The 22,185-nt window shown below is 37.9% G+C and overlaps 1 protein-coding gene across 3 annotated transcripts in view; it reads left to right on the top strand.

Annotated features, from left to right (window-relative positions):
* Positions 1-22,185, top strand: part of DCDC2 (doublecortin domain containing 2) — a 52,545-nt gene that overhangs the window by 18,259 nt on the left and 12,101 nt on the right. For 2 of the 3 annotated variants that reach the window (XM_042808759.1, XM_042808760.1), the window contains 6 exons: positions 1,118-1,194; positions 1,305-1,436; positions 4,555-4,698; positions 5,715-5,769; positions 8,127-8,316; positions 20,196-20,296. In XM_042808759.1, the coding sequence (XP_042664693.1) occupies positions 1,118-1,194; positions 1,305-1,436; positions 4,555-4,698; positions 5,715-5,769; positions 8,127-8,316; positions 20,196-20,296 (699 nt within the window). The remainder of the gene's footprint in view (positions 1-1,117; positions 1,195-1,304; positions 1,437-4,554; positions 4,699-5,714; positions 5,770-8,126; positions 8,317-20,195; positions 20,297-22,185) is intronic. The other variant, XM_042808761.1, reaches the window with a different exon arrangement.

Genomic DNA, 22,185 nt, shown 5'->3' with positions numbered 1-22,185 from the left:
CTTACATTAGCAAATGTAATATTGTATTAACATATTATTTCCACCTTTTAATACAGGAGACAAATTTGATTTAGGCACGTTTAGCAAAATCATACAAGTTTGTATTTCATTCTGGTTTAGGCTATGTTTAGAAAAAATACTAAGTGTCTGTCCAGGCTGACCCTATCTTACAGCTCCTTGCAGCTTCCTAGTTTGGAAAACAAAAAGCCTCAAAGTGATGCCACAAATATTAATAACTCTTTGAGGGAGCAATTTAAAAGCCAGACTTGCAAGCTGATACCGTGATATCTGCTATTGGCAGAAATACAATCCTTTGAATCATACATGAGCCCTTAGCATCTGTCACGTTGCTTGTTTTCTCAGGGGCCTAGTGATCAGGCAGTATAGCATGCAGTAACACCAGGATCTTCTGAGGAGTCTACCTCAGTATTAATGGTTTCGTCAGCTTGTAGGAACAAGAAAATAATTGGGCACACCTGGGACACAGAAGTGCTTCTGTGTGTTTAGGGAATGCTTTCTAACTGGTGCTAGTAAAGTGTGGATCATAGAAACCTGAGTGTTGCATTGCAGAGAGGATCAAATTGTGGTTTTACGGCCTCTTGTGAGTTTGGAACGTATCTTTCTATGTGTCTTTGTGTCTTTCCATCTACCTGTCATTCTGTTTTCTTTTTAAATTTGTTTTTATTAACTCCAAAAGGAATCCTACCTAGTCAATATTGCATAACTTTCAATTCAATACAATGACATTAATGTTGAACAACCCGCTTGATGTCAGTGCGATATCTGTTCAATACAGGGCACAATAGTAGAAACGTCCATGCTCTATTCTACAGTTCAGTTGCCCATTCCCCAGGTGATCAATCAGAGGCTCAAGCCATGGTTCAGCAGTTCCCATACAGCTATGTACGGCTACGCTGTAGCTGTCCTTCAACAAGCCTATGAACCTGCAATAGTAATTCTGGATGCTTTGTAAAAGGTGAAGCTGGGATGGAATAAAAGGCATATTTAAAAACAGGAATTTCTTTCTCTGGGTTCTCCACTCTTCTTGTTGGTGGTCAGGGAAAGCTCTACCCCATTGTGAAGACCGAGTGATTTCTATTTCTCTCTGTCCTTGCAGGTCAAGCCAGTTACTCACAGTAGAATCACTGCGTCAGCACGGTTTCGAAAACCGTTCCAGGAACCCTACACGATTTTGTAAGTTGAATTTTCAGTTACTGAGATATTATTTTTTTCTTCCTTTCTTAACTTCAGATGATTTTTGCTTTAAATGGTCCTTCAAATTATATTACTTTGCTTTATTTCAGCCTGGTTGCTAATGGAGACCTTATTAGCCCTGTAGTGCGACTCCTTATACCCAGGAAAACTCTGAATCACTGGGACCACATTCTTGAAATGGTTACAGCAAAGGTTTCCCTCAGAAGTGGAGCTGTTCACAGGTATCAGGAGGCTGAATATTTGTGAGATACAGCTGCTGTTTACATATGTTCTTAAAACTCTGGAAGTAGATATGGATCATGCCTGTTTTACAGGAGTTTCCTCTGTAAGAAAACTACCTTTAGAGGTCCCTTCTATGATTCTAGAAGCCTGGAAATGCATTTACTCTAGATCAGTTTCTTGTATCATTTCAACTGCTTTTTAAAAAGAAAAAAATAAACAAACAACACCAAAACTCTAAACATTATTCAATTCTTATTTCTCAACTAAATGTTTAATTAGCAGGTATGCAATAATACGATAATAATCCAATGTATTTAATATAAATAATGAAACAACATGTTAAAATGACATAAATGACCTCTGTAAAGCCAGTCAAAATATCTGGAATGTCCTTTTTTACCTTTAATTTTGGAGAAGGGAATTCCTGTTTTTAAATACGCCTTTTATTCCACCCCAGCTTCACCCTTTAACTCACTGGGGCAAACAATTTCAAGGAAAACGCTTTAGGTGCTTTGGTCTTTGAAGACCTGTTCTCTGACAAAGATGTGCTTCATAATCAGTCAGTTCAGCCTCCAGGTAAGAGTCAGGGCATTCCAGTATTTTCCACTGCTCTAGTTGTTACGGTATCCCCGGCATATGCTGTAGATTGATTGCAATCAACTTGAAATGTAAAATAAGCTCTCTAGAACGAGATCTGATTGTCGCTGCAGGTTTTAGAGCAGAATGATATGTGGTCTCCATGATAAACTTTACTGTGTAAACAGGCTGCCAAAGATGTGCACTGGCAAATGACCGACGTTCCAGTGTTACCCCATGCAGAGCACATTATAGAAATCTATCCTTCAGATAGGAAAGGGGTGGAAAATCATTCTTCCTTTCTTATGCAATTTCTGAGGCTAAGCTTGCAGAATATTTCTCAAATCAGTGAAAATGCAATAATCTGACTCAGTTCCTGTGATTACTTTTCCAGAGATGGTACAGACCATAAAAGATGAAGATAATGCTGTCTGTTGAGTATTAGCTCTCATCTGTTTTTCCCCTCCTTGTCTTTTGTTTGTTATCTGGCTTCTTATCACTGTTACTTCCATCAAAGTTAACCTAACCTAATTTTTCAGCTTTCTGGATCTGATTCTCAGCTATCGTAATCCTGAAGTGAACATAATAACAGCTGTTCACAGAATCATTTTTTTCTACTTCCTAGGATGATTAAGGTTTTAAAAACCTGTTGTCTTTTATTCTCATTACTTCCAATCACTCCTTGGTGAATCTGACTGATATATATGAAAGCATATATAGTTATGGAATCATAAAATCATAAAATCACAAGGTTGGAAACGACCTACAAGATCATCTAGTCCAACAGTCTTCTCATTGCCATTGCTACCACAAGCTACTAAACCATATCTCGCAGCTTAGACTAAGACTTATGTGTGTAGTTAAAATTGCTGTTGAGAAGTATTGTGTTCGTTATTCTTTTCAGTGTTCTGTTGCAATCTTTAAAAAATAAGATAACAGATAAGATAAAGATAAAGCACATAGTGCTTTGAATTATTTAATGTTTTCCCTTTTTTGTTCTTATTTGAATCCAGTTTTCATTGCTTTTTCCTTAAAATGCTAAAATGCTACTGGTAGAGTGATTGTTATTCTTTAATAAGTTACATATTAATTGCTGGGGCTTACTGAAATTATGTTACTGTTAGCAGAGCTGCTATGAGACCATTGATTCCAAGGAAAGCTAAGTGGAGTTACGAGAACCTGCATTATGTGTATGGCAGTTTTTCTTCCTCGTGTCATTAAATGACATCCAAAGCTGCCAAGACTTTTATAGTTTCACATGTAGCTTTTGAAAACAATTACTGATCATCATCATAAGAACACAGATATAAGTAAGAAATATGAGAGAGAAGACAAAGAGAAAGTAGTCTTTCTCCTTGCCAGATTGTGCTTGGTGATAGGGTACAGCAACCTGATCAGCATGTATCTGGTAGGCAGGCAGGTGTTCGAAAACAATGATTCCTCAAGTTACTGTCCACTTTGTCAGCCTATGTTTGCTTTGTTTTGGCTGCCACTTTTTGGCTGGGACTGAGGGAAAATGGAAGTTCATCATGAGCCTACAGTTCAAGCTCTCACCCAGTGAGAGTGAGCAGAAATGACTGCAAGAACATTTCCTGCATAATATCATCCAGGGAAGTATGAGAGAACCCAGGATGTTTTTGAATGGTTTGGACCAGTTGAGGGGGTAACAAGCTGCATAAGTAGTGTCACAAAAATTGTGTATGTGTGTGATACTGGTTATTCCAGTAGTTTCATATATATCTCCCTTCTTAAAAAGTGCATTTTTAATTCCCCTTTCTTCTTCAGTGATTGGTTTGGTTTCATCCAGTTGTTACTGTCATTATTTTCTGGATGAAAAATAAAACTAGAAACTGCCAGGTGCTTGTAACTTTTGGGGAGTTACATTAAACAAAAATATTTGTGCGCTGCATATTAATATTAAATTAATTAATATTAAAACGTAAGCAAAGTGAAAGATCAGGTACAAAAACCCGCAGTCATGTTTGTAAGTATCACTATGCTCTGAAAGTAATACCTTCTATTTATTTCCATGGAAGTTACATCAGATACACAGAGCAGAATAACGCCGTTTGATAGAGCAGATTCTTAGCTACAAAACTCTATTTTTCAGCATAGCCACCACTTTTAGCTATGCATTTTCATCAGCCATGAACAAAAGCCTGCATGCTGCACTCATAAAAATTTGCAGCAGCTGAGATGAATCATCTGTGATGGTATCATTGCTAGGAAAATGTTTCCCACCCAGTCCGTCTTTATTTGGCCCAAAGAGATGGAAATCAGAAGGCACCAAATCTGGACCATACAGTAGATGCACAAGGACAACCCATAGAACAGATCCCACCCCAGATATCAAGAGGAAGGTGTTAACGACCAAAGGAATAGTAATAGATTCTTCACACTTAGTTAGAAATGGTGAGAACATTTGATCTGCCGTTGTGCTTCATATTTCATCAGTTTCAAGTGAGATTGGTCTACCTGTCATCTATGTCATTTTGCAAAATGGTAAGGTTTACTATGTTAAGACTTTACATATTCTTTCAGACTTTACACTTTAGATGGAAAACACATTCAGAATGGGTCAGACTTGGAGAAAGGGCAATTTTATGTTGCAGCGGGTAGAGAAAAGTTTAAGAAGTTACCATATGGCGAGCTGCTGTTTAGCAAATCTACAATAAGGCCACAGGGGTAAGTTCCGTATTTCTCATTCTTGTACATGTGCCAGAAATTTATAATTTATAAAACATTTATAAAAGATGGATGGATTTGCTTGAATGGATGCAAAATTTTATTGAAAACGTCTAAGAAAGTAGAGATAGAAATCTGTAATGAAAGAGAAAATGGGAATGGAAGGGATTATTTTGGCTCATAAATAAACCATCGATCATATTTCACAAAATTCTTATCAGACAAAAGTTTATTTTGCCTTGGCTTAATTTTTTTTCCTAATTCACAAATGAGATTATGACTTATTAGCTAAATGAGATCATGCGTAGCTACATTTGTCAGGGTCTGCTTGCATGGTAATGCTTTATGGAAAATGTACTCCTTAAAGAGTGCTTAATGTTTGGGTCGTTTTTGTAAGGCAGCATTATCACATAATAGAGCCCTAAACAGGGTCTCTGTAAGATGGAACTTGGGCTTTTGGTATCTTTGAAATGTGAAGTTAATTGGGAGTCATTGCAATGAAAGAAATGGAAATAAATAGAAACCTGTCCCACAGGTGAGTTTAGGGCATTTGTCCCACATTATGCATGTAAACTTTGCTGTATTTATTTATTTCAGTGAGCAACATGAGAAACAAAATTTAAAACAAATGAATTTAAAGACAGTGGAAAATATTGCTTAAGATGTCTTGATCAATTGATGATACAGAATTTTATTGAAATTGCTGGAACGTTTCATTATACTTGTTCTAATTATCCTACACTAACTCACTGACCACTGCCCTAGGGAGTAGAAGTGGGTTTAACTGTGCATTATGGTGAAATGTAATGCATTTTTTTTGGACTAAGTTAAGGATTATGTGTTTAAATGTACTCTAGTGAGCAGAAATAAGTGATTCTTAGCAAAACTCTGCAACTAGTAGATAAAACGATACCTGTTGCTATAGTTTTCTTGGTGTTGCTTGATTTAGGGATAGACTGATAGCACCTACGGAAGAAACAGTGTGCAGAACTCTAAGGTATGTTTTATTTCTGCAGTTCTAAAGCATCCGTACTGCCTCCAATTGCAGCACCTCGAAAATCTAAGGGCAGTGTAAGTATCAAATGCCACTGTGGTGTTTGTTTCTAGTTTTGCTTAATTCCGGCAGATGAAATCTTGTCCTCTGAGTTTAATTAAATCCATAGAGGAAAAAGCCACAGCCACCCTGTGGTATGGCTTGATGAATCTGTAGCTATTTGTAGTGTCAATTAGATAAAAAATCCAAGAAAATATTATCTCAGAAATGGATGTCTTGTTTTTTAAAAAGTCTTCCCTGGCAAAGAACAGCTGCTGCCTTGTGGTATTTCCCATAATACTTTTCAACTGTCTTTATTTGTCTGTATTTGCTCGTAATAAACCTGTTTGTTTATTCAAATTATGCTCCCAAAGGAAAAACACAGGGCCATTCACACAGCATATTGCAGAAAAAGGTGTTTCTGCATGCTGATCTGAATAAAGCCCGAGCCCAGTTTCCTGTCTAAGTGTTTTGTCCCTAGCTAACCATTGCAATGCAGAGGTTAAGCATCCACTGCTTTATATCATTTGGAGCTATTTACGTGTGTAAAAATGAGTTCACTATACACTCAGTGCCAAATTAGAATATAAATGTTTGTTTCACCAATTATGTACAAATGAAGTTCACTGTACAAGACAGCAGAGCGTCAGGTCTGCAGTTTGACATTCTAATTGCGTTAGCTGATTGTATCCGTTCACTATTCACAAATCAACAAACAAACAAACAAAAAAACACCTCTGGAACTTCTTAACAAAATAAGGAATAAAATATACAAGTCTGACTTCCATTCTCTTGAAACTCAGCATAAAGAATACAGTTCAAAGTAATGTTTGATATTAAATAAATGAGCTTTGCAAGCAAATTCCACAAGCAATTATTTATTAACTCTTCTTTCTTTCAATACTTGAAAGCACATAGAGAAAATTATTTATAATCACTTTTATTCCGTATAGAGATTGTAGTGAAAGAGAGTGAACTGGTATAGATTGTGAAACTGCTTAAGTTTGGTTTCTACATATTTTTACTATTATTTCTTGGGAGTGACAGTCTCCAGTTTGAATTAGAAGAAGCTGAAATACTTCTGCACCCTCAGTTTTTTTTGTATTGAAAGGTTAAATGGTAGGTTCAGTGGTACTGATAAATAAGTGCTTGATTAGATGGTCAAGTCTAGGTGGCATTTAAGTAAAATATTTAAAATAGAACTTCTCTCTCGATTGTACAAAAATCAGAAGAATCACACAAAATGGAAGAGATTCAAAATTTTGCTCAGGACGTATTTTTCTGAGCAATTTTAATTTTACATAGACATTGCTTTTAACTTCAGCACTGAAGTACCCAAGACTCCTGCAGAATGAAAGTCCTTTCTAGTAGGCAAGTTCTGTAATGTCATAAATTGTTGATGCAGCTACAGTAAGTGAAACACTAAAGTGTACTTGCCTTCCATGATTTATCAATGTCTGTGACAAAGTGAATGGTTCTAGACGCTGACATGGTTTTCTGTCCTCTGCTTGAGTGCTCTGTTGTTATACTGAGCATTTTGACAGAACTGGTTTAGTAGGAAAATACACATGCCATTTAAATGACAGAATTAGGAGGGTGACATCCCCAATTGAGAGGCAACTGTGGTTCAGTTGTTAATCTCTTAACCCACCTTAGTGGGATGTTAACAGCATCATAAAGGGCTGCAATATGCAGCCAAGGTTTTTATGATATTTCTTGTGAACAGATTCTGACTGGGGAAAAATGCTGTGAATAAAATCTCTAGCTGCTAGAATTATTGGTATGTCCAGCACCGTACATAACTGTAAGCTGAAAACATCAGGTTCAGGTTTCTATTGCTTGTTCTGAATTCACAACCCAAGAAGCAGAGGAGTCGGGTGATTTCCTTGGTGGTGATTGAGAGGTGACATGCTGGCAGACCATTCTGTTCATTTGGTAGTCAGTGCTCCTGCCACATAAAGACTGCCATCCTCTCCAGACACTCAGCAGATCAATATCTATGTTGTATTTACACAGACAGTGAATTATTCACACGCTACACCTTCACGTATGCATAGATGAGATACACACATGTGAATGAAATACAGCTATTTAATTATGTGCATGTATAGGTTTGCCTAACCATTCTTTCCATCAGATGAAACATTGTTTCCTTGTGGTAATTGTGTTGTTTTCTTCTGTGACTGGTTGAGGAGCATTTAATTAGTCAGATCATGTAGAAAGTTGATAATACAATTACAGTTTTCCAGATTGTTTTAGATATTCTTTAACTGTACTGATCGTAAGTTAATACATTTCTTTAACACCTGATTCAATTCCATAGATATTAAAAATTTGGAATAATGTTGAAACTTCATCATATTCATCAGTGATGATGATGAACACTTCTTTTCAGGGAAATGATTGGCAGTCTAAATCTACTGTTGGATCCAGTGACCCTGGGGAGAACAGTTCCTCACCTCAGCCTCCAAAAGAGAAGGGCAAAAAATGCCATAATCCAGAGGATTCTGTGTCCAGAGGACACAGTTCTATCAAATCTACTAAAGAAAATCAAACAGCTTCCACAAGATACCTGCAAGATAATGGTGAGTACTGAGATAAACTCAATCATAGCATAGTGGCTTTTTATCTCCTGCTAAACCAGTGAAACACAGACCTAGTGTGGTACTTGAACTGTCACTTTTCTCTGGCTCATTTAATTTACTCAAGTATTTTTGCTTAGAGTAATTAATAGAGGCCAATTAATATCTTTAAGTAGAAATAAATTATACTTTCCATAACATTTGATACCGCTTCTAACTGCTGTTTGTGTTTGTAATTAAGTGTGCAATAATCACCTGTGGTTTAAAATTTCAGTATACATCATCCAACATCACCGTGGTTACGTCTGCATTTGAGTTGTAAATTTACTTTTTCAGTCAGAAGAATTTTGTAAATTTGAGTTTGAAAAGAACAGTGCAATATTTTTTGTATTGTAAGAGTTTTTTTTCAGAGTAAGCTTGTTGAATTTTCATTTTGTTTCAGCCTTAAGTCAAATTTCATTTTGTCCTGTTGTTGGTAAGCGTATAATTTTAGCCAACAGTTCTTCAGTAGTTGTTTTCTTACTGAAGAACAGTGACTGTATTAAAAGGGATGTGACTAGAACTGTTCATCCTTTACAACACATAAAACAGCTCAATAGTTTCTTTCCATTGAAATTATCATATGTATCCTCAATTTTTCAGATTCATTGATACATGCTAGAAACGTTTAAGGGAACGATTTCAGATCTGGTCTCTCAGAGAGGGCTGTCAGTGCTTAGCTTAATAGTTTTGGGGGCTCAGGGGAAAGCCACTGTATTTAATGTTTATCCACTCCGGATATCTTTGATTACTCATACATTTTTCATTTAAAAATAAATAGATGCACTGACTTATGCTGGGAAATGCTGGTACAGGATTCTTCATACAGACCTCAAAATCCCTATGCTCTGATCAAGCCTCCTGTTCGGAGTACTGATCTGCTATGTGTAAAGACATAGCACGTAATCACAGAAGGCTGAGTTCAGCAGGGTCCTTTGGAGGCTATCTAGTCCAACCTCCTGCCCAGAGCAAGTTGTGTGGTACCATGCCCAAGTGGCAAAGCCATCTAGACTGTAGTTAGGCAGATCTCACTCAAACCTCATACACTAAGAGCAGACAAAGAAGGTAAATTTTCCTGATTAGTCTCATTAAGTTGATTTTCTATAAATTTTTTTCCATCCTGAGGATTTTTGTAAAGAAAGTTTTTGCAGATGTTTTCTGGAAGAAAGGAGATCCCTCTTGCCAAGGCAAGAGAGATGACTGTTTTTTGTGGACCTTATACTAGGTTAGAAGGTTTCAGATAACATCTTTTGTTTTCCCAAGGGTGGAAAGAGTATTGGAAGCACTCATAGGTTTCTCTGTCCTTATAGCGGGCAGTGACTGAGGAACAAGTCATACTTTGGTAGATAGCAAATTTAGGGAGTTATTTCTCTCTCCATATTTAGTGCTACCACTTCTCTAGCTCCCGACAGAAATGTTTGGAAATCCTCTGAGTTTATTAAAGAACTGATTGCTTGCTGTTTCCACTTCAGATTTTCCATGCTTTGTGAGTCTTCTGTGACTAAAAGCTATTAAAGGCAGCCAGTTCTCTAGTTTGAGCTAAAGAATGTGTTGAGAGAAGTTTTCATTTCTCTTCTCTTCATCCTTGTTGTATGAAGACTGCTAGTGGATGTGGGAATGTGAGGTTTGATGTGTGTGCTGTTCTTCAAGTCTGGACCTAGCTGGTCATGCAGGCAGTTACTGAGAAGATGATGCTTCTGGGTTGAATTCAGACAATATGGGATGAGAAATTCCAAACCTTGCAATGAGTTTCTGATGGAGTGCAATCCCTGCTCTCACGATTTCTGTTGATGAGGAGATGTATGCTAAGCCAGTAAGAACTATTTTCTTTTCCAAGCACAAAAACCAAAGCATTTCATCCTCCTGTAAATCTTTAGGTGAATCACCATGAGCACTGCAGACTTGTGAACTTTTACAGGCTTTATCTTTCTCTAACTAAATTTCCCAGTATTTGTTCACCCAATCAAATGGAAAACATTCCAGGAAGAAGTTGCCTGAAGATTCTTACTAAGAGGCTCCTGTCTCAAAGTGATTTTCAGCTCTGTTTGTGTTTTAAGAAGAACATCACCATTATTTAATTCTTCTAGTTCAGTTTAAATGTATTTATTTGCCACATTTTTCAAAGAACACTTCATGGTGTTTTACTCCCCTCTCCCCTTCTGTCTGTTTTTTTCCCTGGTGCTCTGAGTTAAGATGTTTTGTTTCATTTTTTTCCTGTTCAGAAGAGTGAAATTAAAATTTCACATTTTCTGCATTTTGCTTTACAAGCCTTTAGGAATGGTAGCTGGTATCCTGCACTTTTGAATCTCTTAAATCTTACTGGATCACTTACTTCTTAGTGGAACTCTTCCTGGATAAATGGCTTATCACTGTGTAAAACTAAACATGTGAAGGAGGAACATGGTGTTTTGGAGTGGAATTCCAGTTGTCTCTTTTCTTTCCCTTCAGTCACTTTGACTGAAAATTCGTAAGGGAGCACTCTAGGCCACTTAAAATCTTCAACCTTTTCCCACTCTCCCATCTGTCAAAGAAGTACAGAAGTGCTTGCTGCAATAGGTTTTTGTAATAGTTGCTAACCACATTCTGAAGTAGGTAGGTCTCATCATAAGAAAAGGTAATTCAGGCCCTTTACCCAAATTGTTTTCTAAATTGAGATCTACTGGACTGGTAGAGGAATCCAACATTTTGCAAAGAGCTAGTGCTGCTGGCAAAGCATTCACTGTTTCTTTTGACCCACTGAAGTGAGTGATGCATTTCACCACTTAAAGAGAAGCAGACACGACCCTCTGGAAGAGAATGATGTTTGAGATATGTTGTTGGAGATGAGGCTGAGCTGAGCAGTCAAGCTACCAGTGTCAAATTGTTTGCGTTTTCGTAATCACTCTGTTAATCCAGCCAAACCTGAAGGCATTACACTCAGTGCAATTTCTTTTTGTTGTGTTTTGAAGCATTGTAGATTGGGCAACTTACCTGGTGGCAAAATCTAAAAAGAAAGGGATCCATAATGTAATTGATATCATTCTTCTTGAGATAACAGCACACAAAAATTTTTTTTATGTGCTGATGTTGTGAAAAAGGCACAAAAATAAAGAAAATTATTTTTTAGGGATATAGTTTAGGTACAAGCAAAAAAAAATCAATTTCATCATTAACGTTAGGCAATAAAATGCACTTATAAGATTGTTAGAGCTACCTAACACTAACGACTTTGAAATTAAGTGCTTTAATGTGCGTAGAGCACATTCCCATGGAATTCAAGAACATCATTCAGACAGATAGGAAATTTCTATGTTTATAGCTACAATTATCAACATCCTTCTCCTTAAGAATTTCTGGAGATAACAATTCTTTTCTAAAAAATAATATTACAAGTTGATCTACTCTTGAGTGATTTACTAACAATAGATTGTGAGTTCTCAAATAAGAACTTTCTTAGGCTGCATGCATGCAGATTTTTTTCTTCCTCTGTTGAACCCTAGGAATCCAAAAGAGGAGTTAATACATCATTCCATGCTTAGAATCATAGAATCATAGAATCACTAGGGTTGGAAAAGACCTAAAAGCTCATCCAATCCAACCGTTCACCTATTCCCAACAGCTCCCACTAAACCATGGCCCTCAACACAACATCCAGCCTTTCCTTGAACACCCCCAGGGTGTCCAGCCTAGATACATTTTACTGTCAGTGAAGAGCAATGAGGAGAGATGTGTAACAGGAGCTAGTTCATCCTTCCTGAGTGGATACTACTTCTGAAATTCCATTTGTGCGGGCTGAGCATGTGTCACCGAGCAGCTGTAGAAATGCTTGTATTGCCAAGGCTTTGGTGGAATTGCTGAACGGGGGATGAAAAGAAAGACAAAAACTCTTCTAGTTTACTTCTCTATCTGGTTATCACATGTCTTCCTTCTGTGATCAGGCTGGGAGCAAAGAGGGACGTGCTGTTCACTTTTGGCTATTTCATCCTCCTTTTTTACTCAACAATGTGTAGCTTTGCAATAGGTAGTGACATGTGCTGTGATTTTGAAGAGTGGTCTGGCCAAGGGGCTGCTTCAGCTGTATGCCAGATTTCTCTATAGAGTAACTTCCTAGCTTTAAAAGGGCTTTTTTAGATTTTACAGAAGTCATAGTTTTGTACCTTTCATTTGCAGTTTTTTATAGCTACAAGTCATTATGTGTGTGTGAAATATAACTTTCTTCTTCAGTATTATTCTTTTGAACTTATCCATTAAATGTGCGTTCCAAGGCCCTTAAAAAAAAAACTGTACACTTAGTGGTTGATTTATGGATTATGAGTTTTTAAAGTGACTGTAATTTTCTGCACAATTGCTAGGTGTTTTGTATGAAAATAATGGATGTGAGGCAAGAACTCACAAGGGCAAAGAATGTTATAGTTTGCATTGTAAGCATTTGTTAGAAGCTAATGGGAATGCTGTGCTACAGCTATGAAACGAGTAGAATCAAAGTTGTAGAATATCTTGGGTGGGAAGGGACCTTAAAGATCATTTAGTTACAAGGACCTGCAAAGATCATTGATGGGGATGACTCAAATTTCAAGTAATATCATTGCCTTTTATACAAAAACAATCATAGGGCATAAATCATCTCTCTAGGAAGCCTGTTTCAGTGTCTGAATAACCTTTAGGTATCTGGTCTGGACATCCTCTAGTGTGGCTTTGTGCCATTTCCACTTTTCCCTTTAGTAGATGCCAGGGGATAGAAGAACACCTTCCCCTAAATCTTTAACTCAGTTTTAAGAGGAAATCTGCATAGAACATCAGGTATGGCATCTGCTCCTGGTATCATTCTCTAAACTTCTTTCAGTAAAGTTGTGAGCTTTCCAAAGAGTATACATTTGGACTGCTGAATATCAGCTGTGCACTTTGTGCTAGAACTGTTACTGTCCATGTTGCCCAGCTGACAGCTTTGCTAATATAAGAGCTATCTTTAGTTAAACAAGGATGAAAAGATCTGATCATTGTTGCTTTGCCGTCAATGCAGATGATAACTGTGCTGAGAAAAGAGAGGTTGTTCTGTTTCTTATTTGCAGAGATTTTACAGGATCTGGAGGCTAATTATTTGCACAACAGGAGATAAAATTGTAGTCTCTAATAAGAAGTGAGAATCCTTGTTGATATTACCGTGTATTACTGAATCACAGTTGCCAGAATATGCTAACAATAGTGTGGAATGGAGGCGATGGCAAACCTTGTGGCCCCTTTCTCTGAGCACGTGGTGTTTCTTAGAGTTTGCTTTTAGTAAGGTGAATGCATTGCAAAACATGATGTGGGCGAATAGTACTAGACAATAGGTAAGCCATGCTGCTTAACTCACTGAGGGGTGGAATATAGGTTTACTGATGCTCCACTTGGAGTGACTGGAACAGGATAGACTTTTCAGGGCTTTGCATTTGCTTTGTACAGTATAAGCCACACTCAGGAGAATGTTGACTTTAAGATTGGAGCCAGAATTCAAAAGGCTGGTGCTAAGCAGTAGTTGCTTTATCAGTTTCAAAATGTAAAGGACCATAATGATGTGTCCTTTAAATAAATGAATAAATTAAGTGCTTAGAAACAAAGAGAATAGACAAGGTTAACAATCAAAGTAGGGAAAAGGAAGAAAAAGTCTTATATTATGACACACAGTTCCTTTATTTTCTGTATTTGTATAAAGAACAATGAGCTGTTAAAGCTGACTGTAGCAGAAATGCTAAGTCACGGCCTGAAGCAGTGATGGAGCACCTGGTGGGAAGGCAGGCCCACCCAGGGGAGCTCAGGTGCAAGCAATGCACATGACTGAGTGGAAGGGGTGGAGCCAGGATCTACTCCTTCCCAGACCCCATTTAAAGGTTGGCCGTGGAGGTAGGGGTGTCTCTTGTTGCAGATTCCTACCTGCTTGAGGCCTTCTGAAGGTAAATAGTTCTTTTCCTTCCTTCCTTCCTTCCTTCCTTCCTTCCTTCCTTCCTTCCTTCCTAAGGCTGTAGCTGAAGACTTTACTATCTTGCCATTATTGTGATGCTTTCCATCCCATTCTAGCATTACACTGACTAAGGCAGCTTTTCCTTTGCTTTAACATTACCGTACTTCCTATCAGTAAATGGGACTGCATCATAAGAAGTAAAACTCTAGGAGTAGCTTTTGTAGGTTCTGTTATGATATTCAGATGCTGGCAACCGGTGATGGCATGAAATCTCCTTAGAAATGGGGTATTTCCTGGATGGGAAAAACTAGCTTCTTTGAAGCTTGCAGCTACAATAGTATCAGGTGAAGAAAAATTAGTTTTTCATTGTCTCACTAGTATCATGTGTGTACTGCTTCCAGTTTCTTTTTAGTTCTTTTTACTGATGACAGAAGTCACAGGCACACACATACAAGCCTGTCACCAGAGTGGCAGTATTTTGTTAGAGACAGTGATACTTCAAAAGAGTTTTTCTCCCTTCTTCTTTTTTATTATTATTTTGAAGGCATACATCCCCTCTGTTCCTAATATCCATCAATTCAATTTAAGGAGCCACAGATATATATTTAAGATTCGTTTTTAATTTAACAACATTTTTATGAGGCAGTCTCTATGGTAAGTCACATTAATTATTTTTTTTTTTAATAATCACATATGCTTTCTTGCTTATACATAGAGCTTGCAGTTAGTAAGCACTTCTGATTTTCATAAAATACTCAGAGCAGGCTATTGTTACAGTGATTTTTATTTTTTTTTATCCCAACTTCAATCAGTTCCAAATTTGTAATGCAATGAGTGTATAATGTTGTAATTTGTGCTGCAGTAAATGTTTTATAGCTAATACTGGTTAGGTAAGGAGCTTATGTGAGAGCCATTAATTTCTATGTTTAATTATTTAAAATATATAGATTTCTTACGAGTTAGTTCAACGTTATAACTCAGTTACTTTTTACTTTCTTGTTTGTTAGAGGGTACAAAAAATTCAGCTGAAATACCGAGTGGCATGAGGCACAAAGGTTTGCTCAAGTTATCTGTGCATCAATTCATTGCTTCTTTCTGTTCATACTGAACTGAGTACAGTGGATGTCTGTGTATTTAGACAATTGATAGCATATATCACAAACTGGTGTTAGCCATAATGTTTTGGAGATCTCAGTTTTGCTGTAGCTGATTGATCTGTTGTGTGCCTCCCAAGGGATTGGCCAGACATGTGAATATCTAATAAGCTTTCTTGATCAGTCCGTGGTGGGCTCTCTTTCTCATAATTGAATTCTCAAGTGTTGCAAAGCCAGCATAGCTGATATGGGTAGGAGGACAGGACAGGAAAGGAATCTGAATGCGAAGATCCTTGGCTGTTAGAGCTTGTACCTCATACTGTTTTTGCTTTATTTTCCTGCTTAAAGAAAAATATAGTAGGCATCAGCGTTTTAACACCCCTATCATCTGACTTTACTTAGGGCAGCTTGAGTTGGTTCACTGTTTTGTTGGGTTTTTTTTTGTTATATATTTTTTTAACATTAGCCACCTCTCAAGGTAGAGCCATTATCAGGCTCCTGGTGTTCCCTTTCCCAGTAAAGGTCACAAGGCTTTGGGGAACTCAGAGCTTGAAGCAGTCTAGATTCTCTCAAGATTCCATAGGTCTTTCTTTGCAATTATGAAGCTGAAGAAGAGGTAAAGTGCAACTCTTGAAGAAGCTCCATAGAAAAGCACTTGCTATTAAAGTTTTTGTTCACTTCCTCCAGCTTGAAGCCAAAAACAATACTTTCATCTTGTGATCCATTCTGTGCCCTTCTCTGGATCCTTCTCTTTCTCCTTCTATCCTGAGCTGCTGAACATGACCCTGCTTTAAAATAATCAGGTAATAGGAGATGACTGTTGTATGTTTAAGATATTTCACTCTACGTGAAACATAAAAACAGGTAATTAATGACTCAAGGTGCCTGTTCTTACACAGTGGCAAAATCTTAAAAATTGCAATATCTTCTGGTTGTCTGGACACAGAATTACAGAATGCTTGAGGCTGGTAGAAGCCTCCACAAGTCATCTGGTCCAACTCCCCTGCTCAATTAGGGACATGTAGAGCAGTTTTCCCAGCAGTACAATGACATTTTGGATCTTATAGTGCCATTTAATCCTTTGCTCCTGTCATCTTCTACTCAACTTGGAGCAGAGTGATAGAGTATACCACAACTTGACTCTAAGCTTTGGACCTACCTTCTATTCCTACCACTCTTTAGAGCTCTTTTGCCTCAATGTGTCCAGGACATTGACAGTGGCCATCTCAGACATTTCTAGTTAGTTTGGGACATAGTAAGTCAGAACTTGCTCTTGCATGAGGAGTGTGTCTAATCTATAATATTATAGGAACTATTTTGAGTAGACACGTATGGAAGACATCTAATGGGTAGACATCTAATGGAAGTGCTAGGAGTTCTCTTTTTAGTGATGTACAGTACTCTGTTAATAGAGATTTCAATGCCAGTTCATTACACTATAGAATGAAGACTTACAAAACTGTTATTTTAGAAACCACTCTAAGTTGCATGAAATGTCTTGTTTTTCTTTCACTTAGAGTAGCGTGTAGAAACTGACCAATGATTTGGAGGCAGGGATATGAAGCATTGCATCAGTAAGACTTTTTTTTTTTTGCTTGACTTTTTTCTAAACCACAAAGCACTTCAGAAATATTGCCTATAAAATATACAAAAATTAACCAACATATTTGCTTGTGAGGGCCTGAATAACTCACGGCACGGGTAATAGTGATTAATGAGGTCTGCAAACTGCTGCTGACAAGATCTTGCACAGAAACACATGAGCAGGGAATATGCTGGCCTTTCATTAGCTGCCTGCCTCCACATTTTTTTTTTAATTTGCATGCAGAAAGTGTAAATATTTGTCTGATACAGAGTAGCAATGTTATCAATGTTCACTTTTTGAAGATAATTTCTCGATGCTGCCTTTAATCGCGTTAAATGTTTGTATATTATTCTACAAATTTCTATTTATTTTCTCCTCTAATACAAAAATACAAGAAAAATGTGTTCTAATGTATGCCTAATTACATTCCTTGTCATTTTCTTTAGGATTTTGGACTTCTTCCACTTTTACAACTTTCCCATTTTTCAGCTGATGTCATTTTTCTTCACTGGTTCTGATGCAATTCAGACCTAAGTACTTTTTTTCCTTCCCTTGTTATTGATGGTTCATATGTTTTGGACGTTTTTCTTCTATACTCTAATGTTTGCACAGAGATAAATAATTCACTTCTTTCAGTAATGATTTTCTTAGATCCTCAGACTTTTCTTTTCCTTTTCTGAAACTAAGTACTGATATCTTCTGTTGACTGCATTTGAAATACAGTGGTCTATTAACTACTTGTTTTTCCTAGAGACTACACCTGTTTTGAAAATGATCTGATTTCACTTCACCTGAAAACAGTCCTTGCAGATCCTGTGATTTCTCTGATGCTGCTCCTTTCCATTGCAGCCTTCAGTTCAGTTTTAGCATCTTCCACTAGCAGCCCTGTTAAAAAGCAGGAATTATTTTAGAGTGCTTTCCATGCAAGACATTGGTGTGCTGAAGAGGTGACAGAAGATTGCGTAGCACTCTTCAACTGATATCTTTTAATTATGGCCATCTTTTCCTTGCAGGACACACCTGTCAGCCCTGTTTTTACCTTTGATTTCTCCTCTGGATGCTTTCAAGGAGTTTAACTCTCTTTTTATACTGTATACATAGTGTTAAGGTTTGCCCCTTGGCTGCCAGGCACGCTTCTGGCTCACACAGAGCCTGTTGTCACTTGTACCCCTCGACCCCTCTCTGCTACGCTGCTCTTCAGCTGCTCGTCTCCACCTGTGCCTTTGTCCACCATGGCTTCATCCAGGTACAGAACCTGGAATTTGTTCTTGTTCAATTTCAGCCTGTTACTGATAGCTCAGTGCTCCATCTGCCTAGATCCTCTGCAAAGCCTGTTGTCTTTCAAGACAGTTAACAGCACCTCCTGGTTTAAATTGTCAGCAAGTTTACTAAGGATGCATTCTTCTCATGCATCCAGATAGTTGAAAAATTCGTTGACCAGAACTGGCCACAAGCTTAAGCCCTGGAGTACTCCATTAGTAGCTGGCTGCCAACAACTCTTCAAACCCTACCAATCAGTCAGTTCTTCAGTCAGTGTACCATGCACCTCTTCATCTCACAATTAGAAAATATGTCCAGAAGGATTCTGTCAAGGGCAGCATCAAAAGCCTTCCTGAAATCCAGGCAAACCACATCCACCACCTTCCCTGCATGCACTAAGCAGGCCATCTTAACATGAAAGATTTCAGATTACTGAGGCAGGACTTTTCTTTCCTGAACTCGTATTGGATGGGCCTGATGATTTTGTTATTCTTTAAGCATTTTTGGATGGCACCCAGGATAATCTTTCTTTAATATAAGGTAAGAACAACAGAACTTTGCCTCCTAGAGAGCTCACAAAAATGAAAATGTGAAATGTATGGATGGTATCACATGCATTTTGTTTCTTTTCTGGGCGTTTTTATCAGTGCATCACTGATTCATGTGTGTTTTGTTACTTCTCTGGACATCTGCAAAGGGTAATAAAACACATGTAGATGGTCGAAGGTTCACCATGCTGCCATCAAATACGAGATGGTTTTTGTTGTCTCTGATCAAGCATAGAATAGTAGGTGAATTATATTTAATTATCCCTCCAAAAAAGAAAAGAAAAAAGAAATGAAGAAAATACTTATTTCTCTGCTAATTATGACAGTAGGAAGAAGGATCTTTTTGAGATGATTAGGATAAGAAACCAACCTGTAATACTAAGAACTCTGGTATGCTGCACACTGGTGCTTTCAGGGTACAAGTATGGGCTGGGCAAAGAAGTTCTAGAAGAACTGACTCCAAGGTACCCAGGCTGTTATGTCCATCACAAAATCTCTTCCCCTAGGCTGCAGCCAGCACTATCAGGATGGAATAAAGTTGTGGATATTTCTGACAATGTCTTTGCTTTCTGATGCTCTGGTCTGATTTCAGTGATAATTCTATCTCTGAATTTTGTTCCAAGGATTGGGTTTTTTTTTTTAATTTTTTTTTTTTTTTTTTCCCTTTTCATAACAATGAAAGAAAAAAAAAAACCTGGAAAACTAATTTCTTGAGAAGGCAGTGCTTATTTTTATGCGAATCATTATCTACACTTCTGTAAGTCTCCTTTATCACTTGTTTTTCTTATAGGTTGTTTCCTCCTTCCTAGTGTTCAGCAACAGAGAACGGTTTGCATGTTGGTTTGATACTATCAAGCTCACATCCTTTTATGAGGAATTATACAGCAATTCAGTGAAGTGCAAACTTTCTTATTTATTCTTATGGTTACTTATTATGGTGGATATGAACATGACAGCATAGACATATCTTGTTCCCAGATAGATGGAGAAAGTGATTTAAATTAACCCTTGTGTTCTTAATTTCTGAGCTCTTCCTTGTTTTGCTTCTGTCCTGGTTCAAAGTGTTCTTGATTTGGTACCTGGGATTCTCCTGGATGTGTAAGGGTTACTATGCTAAGTCCAAGAGGGTAATGTCATTGACTGTATAAGTAGAATGTTATTGGAATTGCTCCCAACCTTTCCTAAAGCTGAAGGAATTGGGATCCGGGGCTTTGTTCATGCTCTCTATTTCCTTTTCCTTCTCCCAGTGGTGTAGTATGCTATTTGTTATTAAAAAGGAAAACAAATTGAGGATAATGGGAGGTTGAGAACTTTGCTAAAAGGAATGGTGAGTCTGCTCAGAAACCTGCTCTCAGCAGCAGTATTGAGTGCACTTCAGTAGTTCTGCCACACAGAGTCGCAATTGGACCTCGCTTATTTCTACTCTTTTCCCATTGTAGGTGAAGGGATTTACAGAGCTGGAGAAAAGCAATCTGAAATGTGGGGGGCAGCTGAAGTTCAAGAAGATGAAGACACTCGTGTAGAAGTTCCATTGGACCAGGTATGGTCCAAACTTTAAATAAACAACTTTTTCTTTCTTTCCTCATTGTGTATTCTTCACCCAATTTCTTTCAGGAGCACAAGAGATTATTTTGCAAATGCTTATAGCTGCTCACCAGTGCAGCTGTATTTATGGGAACTTTAGCAAATCTTTCTTTTTCTTTCAGTTACCTTTTTATTGTACATCAGCTTCAGAACTGATCTGGGAACTCTTAAAAGGCCTCAGGGAATCTCTGCTTACTGAGTGGATTGACCCAGACTGTAGTCCATTTGTCTTGGTGGAATAAGTAAGAACCAAGGTCAAAATTCCTGTAGTCCTGAACCAAAAACACACCTGGGTTTGTCAGATTTCTTGTCCCAGCTACCAGTACGGTCTTCTGTTGAAACAACTAGGCACTTAATTAGCCAGATTTTTCACCAAGACTGTTCTTGTTCCTGACATAAGAAATGCTGAAGTTCTCTCTTTGCACAAAGAATACCTACCTTGACCTCAGAGGGTTGTGTGCTAAGCACCATCAGGACATCACCGCTGTTAATGGTGGTTGTCCTTATGAGGTGCTGTGATGTTTATTTTGTGTTGGATTGTACCCGTAGTACTGAAAGTGGGGGAGAACATACTGCCTGTCATCTCAGTCTGTATTTCTTATGTTTCTCAGTACACTGTGCCCTAGTCCTGACTGTGCAATTATCAAATTAGGAAATAATTAGCCTGTTCATCAGCCTCTGAAGGTGCGTAAAGGTTTCCTTGGGGGTAACACGAAGCATTTGATAGATATTGGCTTGTCAGGTCTTAGATTTTAGGTTGACTGCAATTCTTCCAAAATTCAAGAGCCATGGGATGGCAACTCCTCCACAGGGATGCTATGGCAGCCACAAGAGCTCTGCCCTCTCTGCAGCCACTCTTGACAGTTTACCACAGCTACAGAATGGTGACCCTTACTAGAGACAGGAAAACAGCTAATACTGCCCTGCCACTGCAGTATTAGGTGAGAGCAGCTGTTCATACAGCTGCCAGTGAGCATCCCTTGTGCCTGTAATCTTGCAATGCTGGGGATTTGCTTGGTATCTCTAAACTCGTGTGCTGAGGCCCGTGTGGAGTCCATAGATGGAAGTATTTTTGAGTTGTTACTAATGGATTTTTGCTACCTGAGCTGCTCTCACAAGGAAGTGTGCATATGTGGGGGGGAAAAAAAGCAAAATTCAGGCATGTACACTATTAATAATCTGATTTTTTTTTTTTTTTTAAACGTGTTTTCAGAAAAGCAAAATTGTTTGAGAATTCAGGCCATGGTTTATTTCCCATTTTAAAACTTGAGGTTTCCAAGCTAATCTGGCAAGAAGCCAGGTCCTTCTTAATAGCACTGAGTATTCTTTATTCCCAGACAACTGAGATTACTCAACCTTTGAAAACATTTAGCATTTTTGCAAGTTCATGTTCTTATTAATTAACATTTTAAATCTCTTTCAGTTCTGTGATGTAAAAGATCTATAGCTTTTTTTTCTTTTAATTGCAGTATCTGTTATGTGCTAGAAGTATGGAAAAGGGCAGTCAGGCAGGGCACTACTATCTTGCATAATGCATAAATATTTACATGCCAGCTTTCACTGCAATGCTGACAGTTCTGATATGCTATCATTTTCATCAGCCACATAAATTAGGTGGTGAAAAGAGAGCTTAGTTGTTGGGTTTTTTCTATGCACCTTCTCTGTCTTGCCATTTAAAGTACACAGTTGAACAAATGCCAGTTTAGCCATTAACTGAAGTTAGTGTAAGACTGGCTAGACACCTGCTTATGTCCTGTAAAATGCTGTTTGTCAGTTGAGAATGCTTTAAAAGAACAGGAATTGCTATATTCCAGACAAGTTGACAGTTGCAATTGAACATCAAAG

Source organism: Centrocercus urophasianus, unplaced genomic scaffold (genome assembly GCF_019232065.1).
Source record: "Centrocercus urophasianus isolate 14NV4802_14NV808 unplaced genomic scaffold, USGS_Curo_1.0 seq_11, whole genome shotgun sequence".
NCBI classification, from domain to species: domain Eukaryota; kingdom Metazoa; phylum Chordata; class Aves; order Galliformes; family Phasianidae; genus Centrocercus; species Centrocercus urophasianus.
The sequence above is the reverse complement of the archived record's forward strand: the minus strand, read 5'-3'. Positions and strand labels throughout refer to the sequence as shown.